General features: G+C 40.1%; 2 protein-coding genes across 2 annotated transcripts in view; both read left to right on the top strand.

Moving 5' to 3' along the window:
- The first annotated feature begins 687 nt into the window (after positions 1-687).
- On the top strand, positions 688-19,484 carry LOC110977118 (protein D2-like). Its single transcript, XM_022230958.2, has 5 exons — positions 688-1,183; positions 5,376-5,468; positions 6,394-6,451; positions 7,336-7,531; positions 12,397-19,484. Exons 1-4 carry the CDS (start codon positions 962-964, stop codon positions 7,527-7,529), a joined length of 567 nt encoding a protein of 188 aa, XP_022086650.2. The 5' UTR covers positions 688-961; the 3' UTR covers positions 7,530-7,531; positions 12,397-19,484.
- Positions 14,609-19,562, top strand: part of bin3 (bridging integrator 3) — a 72,497-nt gene continuing 67,543 nt past the window's right edge. Inside the window, exon 1 of the mRNA XM_022230822.2 lies at positions 14,609-14,745. The gene's annotated coding sequence lies outside the window, so the exon portion shown is untranslated. The remainder of the gene's footprint in view (positions 14,746-19,562) is intronic.

The raw sequence follows: 19,562 nt of genomic DNA, 5'->3' as shown, positions 1-19,562 counted from the left end.
AAAGTATACTGTTTGTGATGTCCTTTGTTTTTAGATACAAAATGAAAAAACTTCATGTTTACCAAAATTAATATTAATAAAGACCAGTCGACTTCAAGTGATAGTGCACATTTTGCAACTATCCAAAATGCAACCAACAAAGTTATTGTTCAAACTAAGCAGATGATACGAAGCATTCACACCACAGTTGCACAGCGCGCATGCATGAGAGCTACTTTCACCGGCAGTGCACGGGGGAGCGGTTCGTGGGTTATTCAGGTTCGTATGGGAAGTCAGGTCTGTGAAATGCGCTCCATGTACTACACTGGGCAACTGGCAGCTCATTACCTAAGTCGGTCGGGTTCGTGGACCGTATGTACAGAAAATCTCTGTATGATCTGTGCATAGATCTGTTCCTTGCTCTATGATCTGAACTTGCAGATCGAGGGCTGGCAGCGGGTAATTTAAGTCCGTATCGCGAAAGAGCGTCTTGAGTCAAGACTAGGTACACACCAACGTACATGTACGTACCGCGTGTGCAGGGTGTACGTATACATGCATCGCGCGCCGGCGAACGTTCATTTACGCCAGCTTTGCCTATACAGCATGGTGCCGCGGCCTTGATTTCATAACCATATGTTGCGTATAAATCGAAGACAAAGTACCAGGTCATATGGCCCAACGGCTATTTTCTGTGTTTCTGTTATAGCACCTGCCAACATCCCTACGAAACTCGTACTCCCTCAGTGTGGGCCCTTGTGTTGAAATGACATTCAACGCGCATCTTTTCCTTTACTGGTTTGAAAAAAGTACAGAGAATATTGAAAAGAAAACTGAACTTTTTTCAGAGAAAAAAATCTTTGAAACCTGGCTTTCAAACAGGAGCTCTTTTAATCACACATGAAATAGTTCATCCTGGCCGTTATTGTTGTGTTTCGTCATCAGAGATTTGGGATGCTGTTGCTTGATCGCCAAAATCAAAATGTTCCGTTTGTTCCCTCTCGTGGCCTTGGCTTTCATCGCAAATACCGCCAATGCTGAGCTCATACCTGCAAGCAGCGATCCATGCCAACTCGACAGACTGCAAGTGAAATTCGGGGATGTGCGTTATTCTTGCGGCAAGCAGGTGGCGTTGGACACGTTCACCAACGGCGACGCCAAATCTGTGCGTGTAGACGTGACCCTGGATGGTCGCTTTAGCGAGGTGGGCGTTTCTCTATTCGATATGCAGGGGGGGGGGTGACACGGGAATATAAGTTTGATATAAGACTCGCCAAGTTGTAGTCTGTGGAGGTAGCCTCCATGCTGTAACCGACCCCTATAACCATGCGATAAATTGTAGAATTCCTTTACAGACCATATTGCTTTGCCTTTAGTCATTAGCATGATTAGGCTGAGGGTGATTTGGCACAATGAGATGTCAACCACGGCAGCCGGCCTAAAGTTACGTTTTGTAACTGTTCTGCAAAACACATGAGCAATATTTGTGACAAGATCCAAAAAAAAAAAAAACAGCGCAGTAGTTTTAAGAAGATGAAGTTGGATTTTAGTTAGTTAAAGGAGGACATTTATTTAGTGTTATTGTTTGACACAAATTAAATAAAATCAGACAAATGTATGTTTGTCACAGATAAATATAAATATCATTATTGTTGTCATAGTTATATAACATTCAGAAGAAAATGCCAAAATTTAGCCTGTTAGGTTAAGCAAATGCTTTTGTACCCTAACCTATGGATAGACAGACAAGGAGGAGGCAATCGGAAAAAAAACATACAGACAAGGGAAAAACAAAACATAGCATACGTCTCCATGTTTAACATGTGCATTAAATAAATTCAAGTTTTCCCTTATGTATGGAAGTAATGCAATTTACACCTTATTTCCTTGGTGGCCTCAAAAGGCAAATAATTAAAACTGGAAATAAAAAAATTGGTTTGCACACAGTACAGATAAATGCACTGGCAAACTGCTGTCTTTTCGCTTGCGCATGAAATTAAATGTAATGCAACTTGTCTGTGAAAATTGACCTTGCCATCTGCATATGTTCTCTTTGTGAATTGGCGACTTATTGTACTATGAACCTGCATCTGTTGTGTGTGTACGACCGGTACAGCTGTTCGCTGGAATAATCAATAGGTAACTTTGTGCCATGTGCAGATTTTCTTAAAATAATTCAATGACATGTACTGGTACTTTGTACATTTTGTGTATAAACACCAAGATTATGCGAACCAGGGACAGTGATAAAAACATGTATATGTGATTTTCATGTGCTGGTCTGAGATTTTTTTTTAAAGATGGCTTAATGTAGCATAGCCCTAAACGTCCCGAATCCTCCAATTTCAATATGATTTTACAAGTACATACACCCCAGGGGGTTATGGTTTTAATGTAAAAAAAAGTTTATTAATTACAAGTAAATTGATAAAACTTAATCTTGTGTCAAATAAAAATAATTTCAGTGCTTTGATATAAATTGAAATTGTACTCTCTTTTGAATTTGAACAACAAAAAGCATTTGGGCAATATGGGCGATTCACAATAGGGCCCCTCCAACGTGTTGGCCAATCACAATGCGCAAAATCTGTCAATCCAATGTGCATTTGGAAAGGGTCAACAGATTCCGCGCATTGTGATTGGTTAACGCGTTGCAAACTCTTGGAGGTGCACTATTGTGAAACGCCCGAATTCCACGGAATCATCAACCACTGGGTCAAATTTCAATATGGTCTAAATAAGATATGTTATATATCAGTTTGAAGCTTATAGTGTGTACTTTCTTGAAACATACATCATTTTTAGCAACATTCAAGAATTTGGCTTTTATTTGTCACTGAAAACTTACAGTAGTTTCAAATACGGAGAAATTTGATAAATTTCCTCACTGAAAGTCTTTCTTTTTTAGCCTCATTAGAAATTCTTTGCTCCAGTTTTATAACAGTTTGAAGAATACCCTCGTAAGTAACCAATAACAGAAATGAACTATCGTTTTCTTCAGAAATTTTATGTAATGTATCATCTTAAAAAACTTACTTTTGTATATCCAACACAAATTTGACATAGTTTTTTATCTCCACAGTACATCCTTTTGGACAAGAGAGTGCCAAATTTACAATACAAAGCACAAAATGTGCCCTCTTCCTAAACATCAGCATACCAGTAACTCTGTAATTTTTTTTTTCAAATTTTAAAAGCTATGATGTTAGATGTGCACATCTGACACCCTGTACGTCCAACACTGCCCAAACCAGGCACTGCTAGCAGTGCAGTGCCACTACAATGTGTAGAAACCATCAATCATCTGTACACCTCATTTGCATACATATATATGTAAATGAGCCCCCACCCTTTTGTAATAGTCACCAAATAGACTTCCTTTCTGTTTTATTTGCATACATTTTATAATTTGGACAAACCTTCCCAATGGATCGAAGAAATCAAAGAAATTTTAATTTATTTGTGCATGCGCGTAAATGGTAAGTACAGGCAAAAAGCTTGAGCGGCCCATTGAAATTTACAGGGGCACAAATATCAACGTCACTTTTTCCCAGTTCAGCACATTTTTCACTTTATGTCTTCGGAAAAGCCTTTAAAATCTGGTGTGAAAGGAATGTTTGCAGAAAAAGATAAAAAACAAAAGAAAAACCATTTCATTTAAGTCCAAAGTGCATGAGGTCCAAAGAAATCAGTATGGTTCCATTCCTTGTGAACTGTACAAGTTACATGTACAACAAAGTGTGTGATGCATTAAGGTACAATCCACCATTCTCGGTCGAAGACATACAGGTACCGGTAAGTGGCAAAACGTTTGACATGAGAAGGATAATATTGGTTCTTTTGATGAATGCCATCAAGGGAGTATATCCATGTGAAGTGACAGCTATTTTCAATAACTCCCATTTTTAAGTCTTTTAAAGTCCAATTCATGGTACATGTACATGTATGACATTTCAATGTACATAGGCATGTACGTACATTTACATGTACATGTATATAAGTGGTGCATACATGTACCTTGAAGTACAAATTTTATTTAATTGGACATGGAAGAAAGGAGCCATGTTAAACTCTTTTGACCTCATAGGCTCAGGAAGAAAACAATTTTTTTTTATTGCAGTGTGAAATCCTTTTAGATAGAAAGTAAAGGCTACATGTACATATACACTGTATAATGATTTTAGAGCATTTCCCTAAGACTAAAAAGAAAAAAAGTGCACTAAGCTCGGACAAAATGACGTTAAATTTATGCAACTGTACATTTTTAATGGGTTGCTCCAGCTTGCTTACCTCCGCTTGCTATTTATGTGCATGCGCGCATAAATTAGAATTTATTAGTGAACTGATCTGTAAGGTTACTATAACCTGGGTTTGTAGCTCTATGCTATAACGGGAGAAAGGCAATCTGCATGCGCATGTACATGTACATACACCTAAAGTTGCAGGAAATACTGGTGGGGCCAATTCATGTTTGGCTTAATTTGATGCTGGTGCCATTATTCGTACTTAACAGTATTTTAACCTTAAAACATCAAGAGGATTGCCAACTGTAGAAAACTGAACTTTTTGAAAGTTTTAATGTTCATGACTTGTTTGATTTAGCACATTTTGCATATCTTAGCTTCGTGGGTAGTATTTTGTATCATTCCATTTCATTGAATACTGCATTATCCAATTTCTTTCCAGTTGTTTTTGATAAGCTTTGGAATTTTCTTTAGGTCTGAAAAGTTCAGAAAGCCCTTCATGAAAGACGCAAAATGAGATAAGCTTAGGTTTGAGCTGATTACCTTCTGTTTTGTAAAGTAATTTCAGATGTATATGACCAACATGAAAAAAATGTACGTCCAACACCAATATAATACATGTAATGGTTTTTCTGAAAGTCACAAGCAGATAAGAAATACATGTATGTCTTGTGCCAAAGTTTATTGACAAGGGTCTACTATACTTAAACTAAATACATGAAAAAGATTACCAGTACCTCAAGTCCTAGCACATGACAGTTTGTGATAAAAAAATGGAAACTCAAAAAATTAACTTTCTCTGAGTACATCCGACACCATGGTGTTTTGAGTCAGTTTCTACAAGGGTAATAATGCTGGGTGGGTAATTTTTTTTACTAAATCAATGTACCAACTAGCCTTTTATCAAAATGAAAATCTGTTTCAGGATTGTATGCCTCATAATTCACACCATGGAGGTGTCAGAAATGTAAATCCGACACAGTGGAATTGCCCATTTCTAGAACACTGATTAAAAATAAAGCAACCTGACATGCACAGTTTTCAAGGCCGTCAAGTCAGCTCATGTCATTGGTTTTCATACTTTGGTCGTAATTCTTTGTTTCTCTCCTTTCATAGTGTTCATATTTGATTTTTTTCTTGGCTTTCTTGCAGGAAAACAAGTTTTACACGCTGGTGATGGTAGATCCTGATGCCCCATCCACATTGCCGTCCTACTGGGTACACTGGCTAGTCACTAACATCGCGGTAAGTATTGTCTCGGTTTCACAGATCTGCATTTTACAGCGCGAGATATCCCTCTCACTTTCAGCCTGGAGAATATTGTTGGAGATGCAATTTTTGCCGCATGAATGGCCTGAAGAAATTTTTGCAAGGGTGTGTTTCACGAAAGCAACTTACCCATAATATGCAAATGTTCCACTCAGTGACCCAAATAATGAGAAACGCAATCCTGGAAATGTCTGACACCAGACGCTGTGATGTATGTGTGGTAATGTTTTTCACAGTGGGTTTCACTTCTTCCATTATGAAAGTTTTGTGTGGGCTGTGACGGGAGGTTTTGGTTGCAAAAAATGCTAATTCATGTTATTCTGGTCTCTCCTGCGGAACTGGAGCTTAATTGGAACAGCTGAACAAACAAAACCAAAGCTTGTGTTGTTAAAAAAGCACTTTGGGACCTCAGATACGTGTCATTCAAGTTACATGTAAACCTTAAAAAAACTCACAATAAACATACAGTGGATCAATCACATTGTGAAAGGACAAATCTTATTTCACATAAACATTATGCAAGACCAACATGAAAGTAGACAGTCTCAGAGATGAAGACACACAAGTCATCCAAAACCTCAGATTTGGGAAGAATTTTATATTAAACCACCACAACTTTTGCATGTCACAAACTCAACTAAGTGTGAAACGGGGATGCCCATTAATTTTAGCAGGATTTCAATGGGGAAAAGGAGTCGAAGGTACCGGTTGGACAAACTTGAAGGTGCTTAAAACCTTTGAAATTTTGGTGGTCCAGTATGGAACTCTTTCCTCAAGTTTACCATCTTTTACTGTGTGCATGATGTATGAAATTTGTCACTGCGTTCCCTATCATAATCTGTGCCCCCCATGCCCCCCGTATGAAGTATTTTTCTTACTTCCTTGACCTTTTTGCTCTCAGGAGGAAGATTTTGCTCATGGATACCACAGCAACACGAATTCTGAAAATGAGATACTTGGTAAGGGCATAACCGGTAGTTACAGTTTGGGGAATGTAAACAGGTTTTGAAAGTTTAACAGACTGAAAAATTTTTCAGGAAACATTTGGTTTCTTCCTGTCTGTCTCGAGCAGAAGCACCCCCTCATCGGTTGAAAAGAGCCCTCTTAGTCAGGAGTGTTCACTCAGTTGGTCGCGATGCGACCGTAACACATGCATTTCGCATTCGCTCAGGAGCCGGCAAAGTTCTGTTCCGACCAAAGGAACCTCCGTTGCTTAGAAAATTGTGCCCTCTCCTGGTCCGGCTCGAGGCTTATTAGTCTCCTCAGAAGACAGTGTGATGTACACATGTACAGGTACTTGGAATCACTGTTGTTCGTCCATCACAAGATGCTGCTTGTGATGGTTTTGTTTTGATAATTAAACTGATCCAGTTAGGCCCACCTCCTTCACAAATACATGTACATGTAGGCAATTAACACATGCTTCTCTCCTGTGCCACTCTACATGTTGTACTGGTAGCTGTGTGTGTCATCAACTTGCATACTTATGTATATGTAGGACAAGTTTTTGTGGCCTCTTGTTGGACATAAATCACTGCTGTAATTGGTCGAAAGAATATGGGTTGGAGCTAAATGGATCGGTCTATTCTAGTGAAGATCAGCGTTGACAGAGATGTCCCCCACCCATGGTTTGTTTTTCTCTGCATTATTCTCACAGTTTAAAAGATAACTGCTAAGAATGTGTTAAATTGATAACTGAAATTTTTAAAACTCAATATGTCTCTTCCCTTTATTATTTTTTTGATCTACATTAACATGTTCCCTGTCTGAATTTATTCATATTCAGATGCATAATATTTTTTCAAGACTTTATGTGAAGATGTGTAAATGTTACTTTTGACAGGCTATAAACCCCCCAGCCCACCGAGCGGCAAGCCACATCGCTACCAGTTTTTCGCTTTCAAACAACCGAAACAGTTTGGCAGTGGTGAGATCAAGGCCCCCAACAGAGGCGGATTTGACCTGGCATCATTCCAATCACGGTACAACCTGGTTGGACCGATTGCCGGCTACCAAATTCTGACCGAAAGGATGTAGAGGTCAGTGTAGGATTTCCAGTTGGGGTCACACTTGTATTTGGAACTTCTGGGATGGTACAAATTTCAAGTGATTGGTGGTCAAGACCGGTAGGAAAATTTGTGAGCAAACTAACCTTCCAAACTCTTGGCAAAGCTTCCTCTGAATGATTGAGGCTTTATGATCACAAAAACTTGTTGCTGTGTTATTATTTATACTGCTGTAACATTCTGACATTTGAGTTGGGGGGGAAGATTTTGAAGGCTTTTAAATAGTGATCATACCTCAATTCAACACATTCAAGAAACAATGGATGATTTTGGAGGATTGAGGCCACAGTTGTGGAGGCAATTTGAGGAGAATTTCAAGATTGAGGTTGAATGACGTACTGTTCACTGCTTTTCAGTGCTATATGATTTGGCTGTGGGAAAACTAGAAGATTACTTCAAAATTCACATTTTTTCCCCTAAAAGCAGGGAGGGAGATCCAATCACTACCCCTGTTTAAAAGCAAGGAGTACATACATTGTACCCCTCCCCTACATGTGGCTCTCCCTTCTCTTCTCATTTTATGCATGCCCTCGGGCCTTCCTGAGGGACAGCACCCAGGTAGCCTTGAAACTGCATGGAGGAAGCTTTGTATTGCTTGAAACCACCTACATGTACACCTATCTGACAGAGCAAATCCTGTCAAGAAAACAAGGCTTCACCCCCACTCCTGGTTGTAGAAACCAGTGGCATAAACTTGTGTGGGGGGAGGGGATGGGTGATGTAAATGTAAATCAAGTCTCCATAGCTATTTTTTTGTAGTAGGAAGTCTGGAAAATTGCTCAAAATCCATCTTAATTTTTTCATACCCCAAAAATTAGAGGGAAGGGAATGGTGCAATAGCCCATACCCGCCAAAACGGGGTATGGACATGTATACCACCCCCTCCCTCCTGGATTTAAACAAGCAATTCAGTTATGGGACAGATGGGAACCCTAGTTTTTAAGGGCTCAAGAGTTTTTAGAAAGAGCCGAGTCAGCATTTACAAAAACATTGTTGAGAGAGTTTATTTGTGTCACAACAGTAATGCCAGAAAGTTGGATTTGAATCAAAAATGGTTCTTTTTATTATTATTATTATTCGTCTACAGCTAAATTTTTGGACAAACTGTATATGACAAAGGCTCAGAAAAAAAAAAAAAAAAATTTACAATAAGTACATGTAGCGGCATTAACTACCTGTATGGCTAAAAGACAAAAACATTAAAACGGTGTTTGGGTGCATACCATACATACATGTATGTACATTACTAGTACATTTGGGTCAACACGAGTGACTTTGAAATTTGATAACATTTTTGTGGTAAATGTAAGTCCGTTGGTGAACAGAAATGTCACCGGAAACTTGAATAACATCCAGAAAAAAAAAGAAATCTAAATTAAAATGCAGTAGGACCATCACTACAAAGCCATCCATTAGTTGCTCTTCTTGCATTCGGCTATTAAGGTACATGTAGCGTCACTACAGTATGCGTGCAGTGTATTAAAACCAGTGAGGTACATGTGCATTGAAACGTTGGGGTTAATGGATGAAGTCAGTGAAGACGGGACAAATCAAAACTCTGCGGGTGGAAAGGGACAAATCTACTGGAGGGAATGGCAGCTGAGCTGGGGGGGCGGAAGTGTAGTTGTCTAGTCACCTAAGAACTTTCATTCATGTGCCCCACCACGAAGGATTTTGTTTTCTGTATATCAGCAACTGAACACAGACGGATGGAATCGACTCGCATTTCCGGGCTCACAGCAGAAATGAAACCCGGGGGAATAGAGGCTTTGGCACACACATGTGCCTTCCCGCAAAATATCGTGCAGCTTGCCAGAGAGATTATTCGTGAATATTTGATTATGAATTTCCGTGCTGGGGGGTGTGTTTGTGCATAAGCATTGTGCGGCAGTGCATCCTGGATTTTACTTACACAACCAAATATTTTGTGCACACCAGGAAACTTCTAGGACACATACCGTAGCTGGCCAGAAGGCTTTTACACCATTTGCACATTTCCTCTGATGATGATAATTGGTGTTAAGCTGATTCCTCTGATGATGATAATTGGTGTTAGGCTGAGTAAGGAAATTCCTCTGTGCCAGCAATTAGATCTCACTCTATACCAGTTGAAAGTAGACACTGAGAAAATCTCGCGACCATTGGCTTCCAATCAGGTAGCTCCATGAAGAAAACATGCTAATTGTTAGAAAGAGGAGAATCTAGGATGTTAAAACCTTCGGGAGTCATGTTTAAGTGATACTCACATATTCAAATTGCCTCCATCCCATCCACCAACTCTGTCCCCGCCCACCCTCTGCCCCCACTGCTGCGTTGCTCTGTGCCAAAGCCAACAGACTCAGTCTAGAATGGGGGGGCGATTTATAGATTTTTTATGGCTCGGCCATATGGTGTACAGACACTCAGGCAAGGGTGTCTCGATCATATTCCACCCACCACCTCTGCATTGTTTGGGATGAGACAAGGTTTAGGGATGGCTTAAACTGTTGAGGGGGTGGTTGGAAGTAGACGGCAGCAGATATGCTGGTATGGGTACCAGCACAGGTACACGAATGACTACTCCATGGGTGTACCGTAATGCATCATTCTTTAATTAATTTCAAAAGGGCAATTTTTTTTATCTGCATGTCTCTGTTGCAGCAGTGGGCGTGCCGACATGCTATGATTTTGTACACATTCAGTTGAAAACTCTGGGTACTGCATGCTGTCATTGCTTCTAAACTAAAACACTTGGGTTCTGCCTATACAATGTACATGTATGTGTATGGCCCCACACGAATGGGCCATACGCAATGCTTTGTACAGGTTTCCATAGGGATCCCCAAGACGTCTTCAACAAAACTTGGTCCTCGAGCTAGTCACAACTATTTGAGTTTTGCCTGAAAAGAATGGAAGACCTGAGAGCAAGAATTGATCAACTCCACCAGACATTTTGTTGTGCATGTACGTGTAATTGAAAATAAAAATATGTACATGTACGTCCAATGATACAATATTTGGGCCTTTCATAAAGTGGATGATGATTTGGAATGCTGTACTCCTGTGGTGCTCCTTACAAGAATCTGTCAGATCGGTGTGCATGTGGATAACGTGAGCCTGGATTTACCGTACATGTAAACGTAACTCTTCTTGCCCAGAATGGGGAATTTGAACCCGCCATCTGTTGATGTTTGAAAAGTAACTGCTCATGTTAAACGATAGTGCTCTCTGAGCAGACATTGAATCCTCATAACTATTGTGCAAGTCCAAGTTGGAGTGCAGTTGTGAGGGATGTTTGCCGATTGAGTTTAGGAGTCACAGCTGCAGTTCAGCATTCAGTAGGAGAAATCCGCAGTCCAGTGTTCGGCAGGGCTTAAATTTCCCAGTACATACTGTGCATTTATTTACATTATGGCAAAAACATTCTCAAACACTTATCCTTTTATTGAAAAAAAAAAAAAAATTAGACACTGGTGATTTTTTCCAACTTTCACAAGTGTAATGTCATATGTGTAATTTACAACAACGCTCCAGATGCAGAGCACATGGTACAGTATTTGGTGAAAACAGACATGCGATGTTCATGTACATGTACCGGTACATGTATTGATGTATGCTCTAGGCAAGGCAAGATATGACTGTACAGTTAAAAAATGACCTCTGGGAGACAAACGCCGGTGCAAGATGTTGCGAGTCCGTGTTGCTGCAAGTCACAAATCATTCCACACTCTCAGCATGCCAACCAAAATGTACACTTTCTGTTTTGTTTTCAGACGACATGTCTGTGTACCGATGATAAAGGTTTTGTTACTTACATGTACATCTACATGAACCATATCGGCAGCTGTGTTCGTTGCATGCATTGTTGGTTTGTTTGATAATTTTTTTCTGATGAATCCAGATTTTGTTTTGCCTGTGCTTTAGTCGTACATGTACATGTACATGTACATGAAGTGGTACATGAAAAGTATCATTTTTAATATCAGGCATTTTCTTGTTGCTTCCAAGATACCAGGAGTTTGAACCCAAATTTATGCATTTCACGCTTCACTGTGTTCCGGCTGATTGGGAAACCTCCCCCCCTCCAATATTCCACCCACATTAGCAATGATCTGTTGAGTAATCGTGGAGTATGTGTGTGTGGGGGGGGACTTGAGCATTGACCGGGAGTGGGTGGGTGGTAATTTATTGAAGGGTAGAGGGGAATTAGTCAGAAGAAACAAAATGCCCCTTTTGACTGGAGGGGAATGGAGTTGGGAGACGAGTCAAAGGATTTGCACAACTCCAATACATGGTCATTGGTGTTTGTTTGTTTGTTTTTTTTGTGGCAAGCACATGATTGTAAATGTGCATATACCGGTAAGACGGATCGTTGTAAACCCGTAAAGTGTCATATTAAAAGCTGCTTGCATAAATTTGAAAAAAAATGTCAAGACATTTTTCTTTGTGTTTTGCTGAGCCATAAAGTAATTTCATAAATATTGTATATGTTACACTCATATACATGTACATGTATCTAGTACATAACAGTACAATGTATGTAAAGTGTACGTAAAAATTATATGTACATGTATGTGTGCACATGACTTTTTCATTTTGGCACAACAGAAGTAAGCACAACCACTTTAATAAATTTACGCTAGGAAGTTGCACTGTACTACATCCAGAGGTTCATGAAGTAATGGGGACAAACATCAGTTTTTTAAATGTCCAATTTACACGTAAATGAATTCCCAAAGTTGTGATTATTTGTGTGGTCAGTATTTACTTAGAAGGAATGAAGACCTAGTCCCTGGACAGTTAGTGAAAAGAGATCCTTACTTCCTTGTTTCTCTCTGTGGTTTTTGTTTTATTGATAGATTCTTTCCAAGAAAATTGCAACAGGCCAGTTTATTCATCAATATTGATAGCTCCGTTCCTGAACATGGTACACTGCTGTATGCTTAAATCAACGGGAATCAAGTTTTGCCCAGAGTGTGGACAGTTGGACAGCTCTATTGTTAGGTTTTTGCTTGAAGACAAGTGTCGAGCAAAAAATTTGCTTCCCTGTCACTGATTGGTCAGCGCCAAAGCAACAGCAGTGTGCTGCTACCGGTACATTCCACGCCACTATATGGATGAGACTCGCCAGTTTTCCTTTGGATGGTTAATCTTGTTTTCTGGCAGATTAATTCCAGCTTCCCACTCATGTTTGTGGAATGCAATTGCTGGTAAAATGCAGTACATGTACATGTATGTCTGCACAGTGTGTTTGCACGGCCCACTCATGTAGAGACACCTTGCATGCATTTTATCTGTGTTCCAGTCCTAGCTCCATTGGGAGTGTGGGTAATGATTAATTACAATATATTTATTGATGTTTTCAGTCGTTCTTGTAACTGAATTGAATTTTCTTGTTTTCTTGCCAAGTCTTGGTTATTTTATAGTTCTTTTTTGTCAATTGCTCTGCTGCTCCAATATTTATTCAGCCGATTGATTTCAATATATTGATGTATTTATTAATAGGATCATTTTAAATTTATGTTTTTGCTTGTGTGTTTCGTAGGGCTGAGTCAGTTCGAATAATTCATTGTTTGCATATTCGACCTTTAATTTGATCGAATATTCGGTTGTATCGTCTGGCAGATTGTTGACGAACAAACCATATACAAAATCAGTTGCAATAATGCACACAATTGTACATTATGATCAATATAATAGCTTCTCACATCTGGGAGTATCTCCAGCCACGATTTAGCAAGATTTAAGAGATGAACAAGACTTCTTGCCCTGTTGAAAATTTTTATTCCTTTAATGAATAATTTACTTTTTAAATCATTGTAAGATTTCCAACACTTTTCATTTGAATCTGCTTGAAACAAGCCTCCATAGTGCAATTTTTTTCATTTAAAGCAAAAGAAAATTTTCCCTTTTCATGAATTTCACATTCGAATATTCAAATTTGAAAAATAATATTCGAATATTTGACAATCGATCAAGTATTCGGATATTCGGTACAGCCCTAGTGTTTCAATCTAATCGTGAGATGTTGAATCTCTTGTCAGTTATTTCAGCTGAGCCTGAGTGCATACTTTACCCTGGATTAACAGTGAGAACCATCCTTGATTTTGTTTTCTCACACAACAGAACACATGCGAACATCCTGATCACAATGAATTCATGGATGATGTTCTGGGGTGAAAAAAGACTTTCAGACTTGTTAAAAAAAACGAAAGACAAAAATTCTTTACTCTGCCAGTGTTGAAATTCCCAGAAGAGAAAAACGTCTCATTTTTAGATTAGGCCTTATTCCTGTTTTGAAAATGGTTGGTGATTAATGGTTGGTGATATTGAGAACCAGGAGCTCAGTTCCACCCTTTCATTCAGACAATTAGGAGTATTCCAAGATTCCGTTGATAATATTGCTGGACCTGTCAAAAACGAGATTGATGCTCGCCCAGTGCAGCAGTGACATAGTTCCCCCCCCCGCAACTTGATCCCACGGTGCAATTCACGGCCGTGCATTTGTGCACGTACCGGTGCGTCACCTGTAAATTGAAGCTATTCTGCAAACCAATCGACGTGGGCCCAGCGATCACCAACTGGAGTTGTTTCCTGTAACTTCCCACACACACACGAGTACTGGCTCATCGGCACTATTTCATTAGGGTTACTCTTACCATATGACAGCCCTCCTTCCCCCCCCCCTTGTTTCCACAGTGAGTGGGGGTCAACTTCATTCTAACAACGCACAAGGTACCGCCCACCCCCCTCAATTATTGAGTATGCACGGCACCTGCCAAAACGCACAACAAATTTCCCTCTCCTTCGCATCCTTGCACTGGTGAGGCACCGCAACACCCCCTCTTCTCCGTATTGAAAACAAAAAACTCCAAAAAGAGAGAAAAAAATCGAACAGAAAAAAAAAAAGACCTGTGTGATCAAACCCGTGGGTTGCCTTCCCATTATTAATATTAGTCATAGCGGTCCATATTGGCCACACACTACATGTACCTGTGCTTGCGAGAGCACATGGACTGTGTTTGTAAGACTTGGCACGTTCTGGTAACTTGCCCATATGGTGCAGTGGATATTGTGTACTTGTAGGTATACGACGAGGAGTATGGATATGATTCTGTCTGAAATCTGCCTGTGGATTTATATAGCATGGATTCAAAGACCCCGAGCTGACTTGCATGGAGTAACACCGCATGAATTCCACTTAAGTGGTGAGTTTGGTTGAATTTTTTTTTCTTTCTTTCTTTGGCCATGGTAGTTTTTCACTTGGCTAACCTTGTTTCGAAAGGATGAAATTTGGTTCTTTTGCTTGTGTTTTACTTTCCAGATGATTTGTTGATAAATATAGAGAAACAAGTTGTTTCACTGTCTCCCACACCAAAGATGTACAATACATTTTCTTTGTTGTAAATATGCTATGCTGACTTCATTCATTGTGCAAGGTTCCACATTATTCTCTCAACTAAGTTTTCTCTTGTTTGATGATGACGAACAGTTGTAATATTTTGACTTCAAAAAAATGATGTGTCACAGTTAAAAGTTTTGTGCACATACAGGAGGTGTATTACATGTATGTGTAACATACAGATGAAAAATTGGGCAAATAGAACTTCAGTCATGTCAAAATATTCTTTTGGCTGTTTGTGCAAAGCTTAATTACTCCTCAAAAAGCAAATGTCTAAAATTAAACTGTGCTTTCCCAATTTGTCCAACTCCAAGTAATAAATAAAAAGCCAAGTAGATTTTCTATTTTCCCATGAAGCTTCTAAAAAAAAAATAAAATAAAATTGTTTACAGTGATGTCTAAAAAATGTTGAAATTTATTTTTCCCCCTCCAAAACGTAGTCCAGAGCATATGTGGCCACATTCCAAAAGTGGTCCATCACCAGAATTTGTTCCTGCCCATTTTTCCATCACTTATTAGTACTTAAGGTAGGGTCTCATCCATGGAAGTCCAATGCAGTACATGCGTACAATAAGCCTATGATAAGAAGCTGCATTGTGGCTCTAACAGGAGAAACTCATCACACCTGTAAACTGGACGCGACATTTATTCGTGTTTTTCCATGACGTAGGTTTCGGAAATTATAAATATTTTTTCAAACATCCTTTGCTGTGATTTAGCAACTGAAGGTGTACACCGGATGCTTATTCAATTGGATGCAGTGTAACGGGGGTCCTGAGGGAAACGGGCGGGCTGTACGTACTGTGCGTTGTGCACCAAGGGTCGCAATTATTTCACAAGTGCAGTATCCAGATTCACGTTTGGAATGGGAGCATATATGCAAGGTTTTGTCCACTTTTAGAGATTGAAGTGAAGGCAGGATCTGTAGCATTGCTGTCTGCTTCAACCAGATGCACAAAGGAGGCTGTTATTACATTGTCGTTGGTTGTTGTTATGGGTGCTTTTTGTAAGATTGCAGAAAAGGAATTGGAAGTGTTGGGGGGAGGGGGGTGGATTACAATTTGTTTTTCTTTCACAAATGTTGGAGTTTTCTTCATCATTGAGCTTTCCAGCATGTTACTGGGTAATATCTGGTGGTGCATTCTGTGGAGACCGTTCTGTGACAGGTCCTTGTTATGATGTGCAGTTAGTGTTTCTTGAAGATGTCATGCTGAATAACTTCAGAATGCTCAGACACATTCTAGAACAGCCAGAACAGCCTCAACCAGAATTATAACAAAATAGTTTTGGAATGTCTGATTGACCCTTGGTCACAAAATGTGGAAAGACTAGTACCGATAAACTCACATGGACAGATGCCATTCTGAAGTTCTTCCCCCAAAATGTGATAGCCCTCGTGGACATACATGTACCGGCAAAAAAAGTAAAAATAAAAAAACAACCAGATTTTACAATTACTAGTCCCTCAAACAGCAGACTGTATTCACTTGGCCTATGGGCGTAGGAGTTCTTCCTGGAACCATTTGAAGGAGGTCGTTTGTGCACATTGGCCTAACTTTTTGTTAGCTCGTGCTGCAGATTACAAACTTTGGTTAGTCGACAGATTAGAATTTCAAACTGTGGTGAGAGGGGAGATGTTCTGTTTTTCCAGAAAAACCCAGGGTTAATCAGAAGCTGCCTTGGCAAATGTGTGGGCAAAGCAGGTCTTCAGTAGTGATCTGTTACCGACGGCTGTTATCCGAATTTTGGGGGTCTGAACTTGGGCTTTTTTGGGGGGCCTGATTTTGACCCAAGTTTGACTCCCTCCTTCACCAATTTGGAATCGAGCCTTACATTGTGGGGGAAGCAGTAACTTTTCCTTTGGGCTGACGTGAGATTTGCACCTGGAACCCCAACAAACACTGTCCATTTCACTATCGGTATGCAGCGAGAGCTCTGCATCGGCCCCGGGGTGATCAAGTTATGATTGCCTGTATGAGGAGAATACTGTAGGCAAGGACAGGCCACAATGCAGCCGCTGATTCCTCGGGTTGTCATTATTACTCGCCCCTCTGTGTGTAAACCCAAAAGTGTTTTCTGTCATCTTATAGCATTCTGAAGCAGTAACCATGCACCCCTGTCAGCGTTGCACCCCCAGTATGTGGACATTTTTAAAATTTCTTGCAGTTAAGAAACAGTGAAGAGAGAATGCAGTTCACTCATATTGCAAGCGCTCGTTTGATCAGGATGTGCCGTGGTGCCGTTGACCTTTTCTTTCACTCTTTGCAAGTATCCACAAATTAGTCTGAGTCAGTTGTTCAGCTGGCAGGATGTCTTGTGTGGACGGTAAGAAGTCCAAACAGTGCCTCTGCCATGTACATGTACCTGCACTGTGTGGATTTCGTTTGGTTCTCAGGTCCTCACTCTTGATACCACGCGTCCTCATTTGTTCTTGCACTTAGGGTGCGGGGGATTCACATTCTGTAAACCTAGTCTCTAAGTTTAAGCAGCACCATCACCTTCGAGGGCATGCTGTAGAGTGTTTGGCAGCGATCTTATGGGGCAGTTCTGTTCCCTGAAAGATGGCAGCCATGCAAACCCTCTATCCTGACAATGAACTGTGTTCATCTTTGCCGCCTCCAAATCTACACCCCTTTTCAAACCTCCCTCTGAATTTTTGCCAGTTCTGTACACTCTACTTTCAATGCGGCCCATTTCACAGCTCTGCTGTTGCTGAAACCCACCTTGTTTTTCCTCCATTTCATAGCAGTCCAGATGTTGCCTGGACTTTGACAAATTGGAGGACATCTGCGTAGGCTTGACGTACAGCACAATTAACAAAATGCCGTCTCAGTTGTCCTATCAGTCATCAATTAGTGTTTTGCTAGAGCTGCCTTTACCGGCAGAGAGTGGCAGTGGCTGTATGTAGGTGGGAAGTTACAACTTTAATGAGTTGCTCCTGAAATTCTTTTGTCCATTTTTTTTCTCTCTGAAACATTGTACCCTCTCTGGTACTGTCTTAGGCACATTCTCACCTTGTTTTCTAGTCAAGAATAATGAAAATGTGCTTATAGAAATTTACCATGGCTAGATTCCTTGTGATGTTAAAAACATATTGAGTTCTATGCATTCGCATCATATTTAAGTAGTATGCGACTTGAAAAGGGAAGCAAAAACAAAACTCAAATTTGCTTTTAAAAAATGAACTGGAAAAAATCCAAATAAAACCTTCAACGGTACAACTGTGAATTTGACAACTCAGCAACAGAGCTTAACATTTAAGAAAGCCTTTCGCTTTATGAATTTAAAAAGGTTTCTGGTGACTTTGTTGCTTCCTTTGGAAAAATTGCCTCCAGCCTGGTTTGCTAATACCCACGTTTGTTTAAAATCCCAAAAGAGACGTATTGCCCTAATCGCGGTTTTCATCATAGCAGTTCACACGCAGCACGGTCATACTCCCACAGTTGTGGGGGTGGCAGTTCGGTATTGACAGCAGAGCGATGCCATGTGACTTGGGAGACAAATTACAGTAGAGTGTTGTTTCTCAAGAACTACCTGGCAATTACCATCCCACTAAGTGCATATTTCCTTCCTTGGTGAAGAAAACAAAGTCGCGCATATTTGTTCCATAGTTTATGGGGACACACAGGTATGTAGAAACACACATTTGAGATCTTTTGGGAGCCAAAACCATCCTGGGGACAAGTTTATGGCCCCATAACTCTATTTTGACTTTCCAAACATAAGGAATTGCCCCCTTAACACAGTAATAGCCTGGGCAGTGGCACACACACGTAATTTGCGTGGCACACTAGACAACATTGTCCACACTTGACTTGTGGGCGGTGCCCCTCCCGTATCATCGAGGCCATGTTGATATTGGATCAGCTCGTCAGAATTACATTTACTCAATTGTCAATGAGCCTCTCGGTTATTTCTTCAAATCCTCTGAAAAGTGGGGACTAGCCTGTGCGATCAATTTCTGTGGCGACAGTAACAGAGATGGACAGAGGTGGGCGGGAGTGGGAGGGTGCCATTTTTCCTGGAACTTGGGACTTAACAGATTTTATATTCCCAAATATCCAAGCAAGGGCGTATTGTACTGGGTATTCTTTTACAGCAGCGCATGTAGTTATTCCAGATCTCACTAGAAATGCAAGACACATCTAGCAGGGTAGAATTCATATTCTAAGCAAACTTGTTTGAGAAGCAGCTGTATTAATTTTGAACTTGCATGTTTCAATACGGGCAGGTCACAATAGTGACTCCAAGAGTTTGCAATGCATTGGCTAATCACAGTGGGCGAAATCTGTCGACCCAATGCGCATTTGGAAAGGGTCGACAGATTTTGTGCATCGTGATTGGCCAACATGTTGCAAACTCTTGGTGCCGCACTAGTTTGAGTTGCCCGTTTTGCAAATGCATTCTCATCACTCATTGGTACATTAACTGGTCATTGATATGCTTATTGTAAAGGTCTGTTACTTATAAAACTCATGTTTCTTGAATGTTTGTGTGTTGTACATGAAATGAATTATAGTTTCCAATAAAGCTTTATGTATTGTTGCTACTGTTCATGTTTTGGGCTTATTTATTTCCTATGGAGACTTCAAAGACAAAAAATAAATAAGAGAACACTTGAGA

Source organism: Acanthaster planci, linkage group LG13, assembly GCF_054643075.1.
Source record: "Acanthaster planci isolate LZ-2023a linkage group LG13, COTS_SCS, whole genome shotgun sequence".
Taxonomy (NCBI): Eukaryota; Metazoa; Echinodermata; class Asteroidea; order Valvatida; family Acanthasteridae; genus Acanthaster; species Acanthaster planci.
The sequence above is the reverse complement of the archived record's forward strand: the minus strand, read 5'-3'. Positions and strand labels throughout refer to the sequence as shown.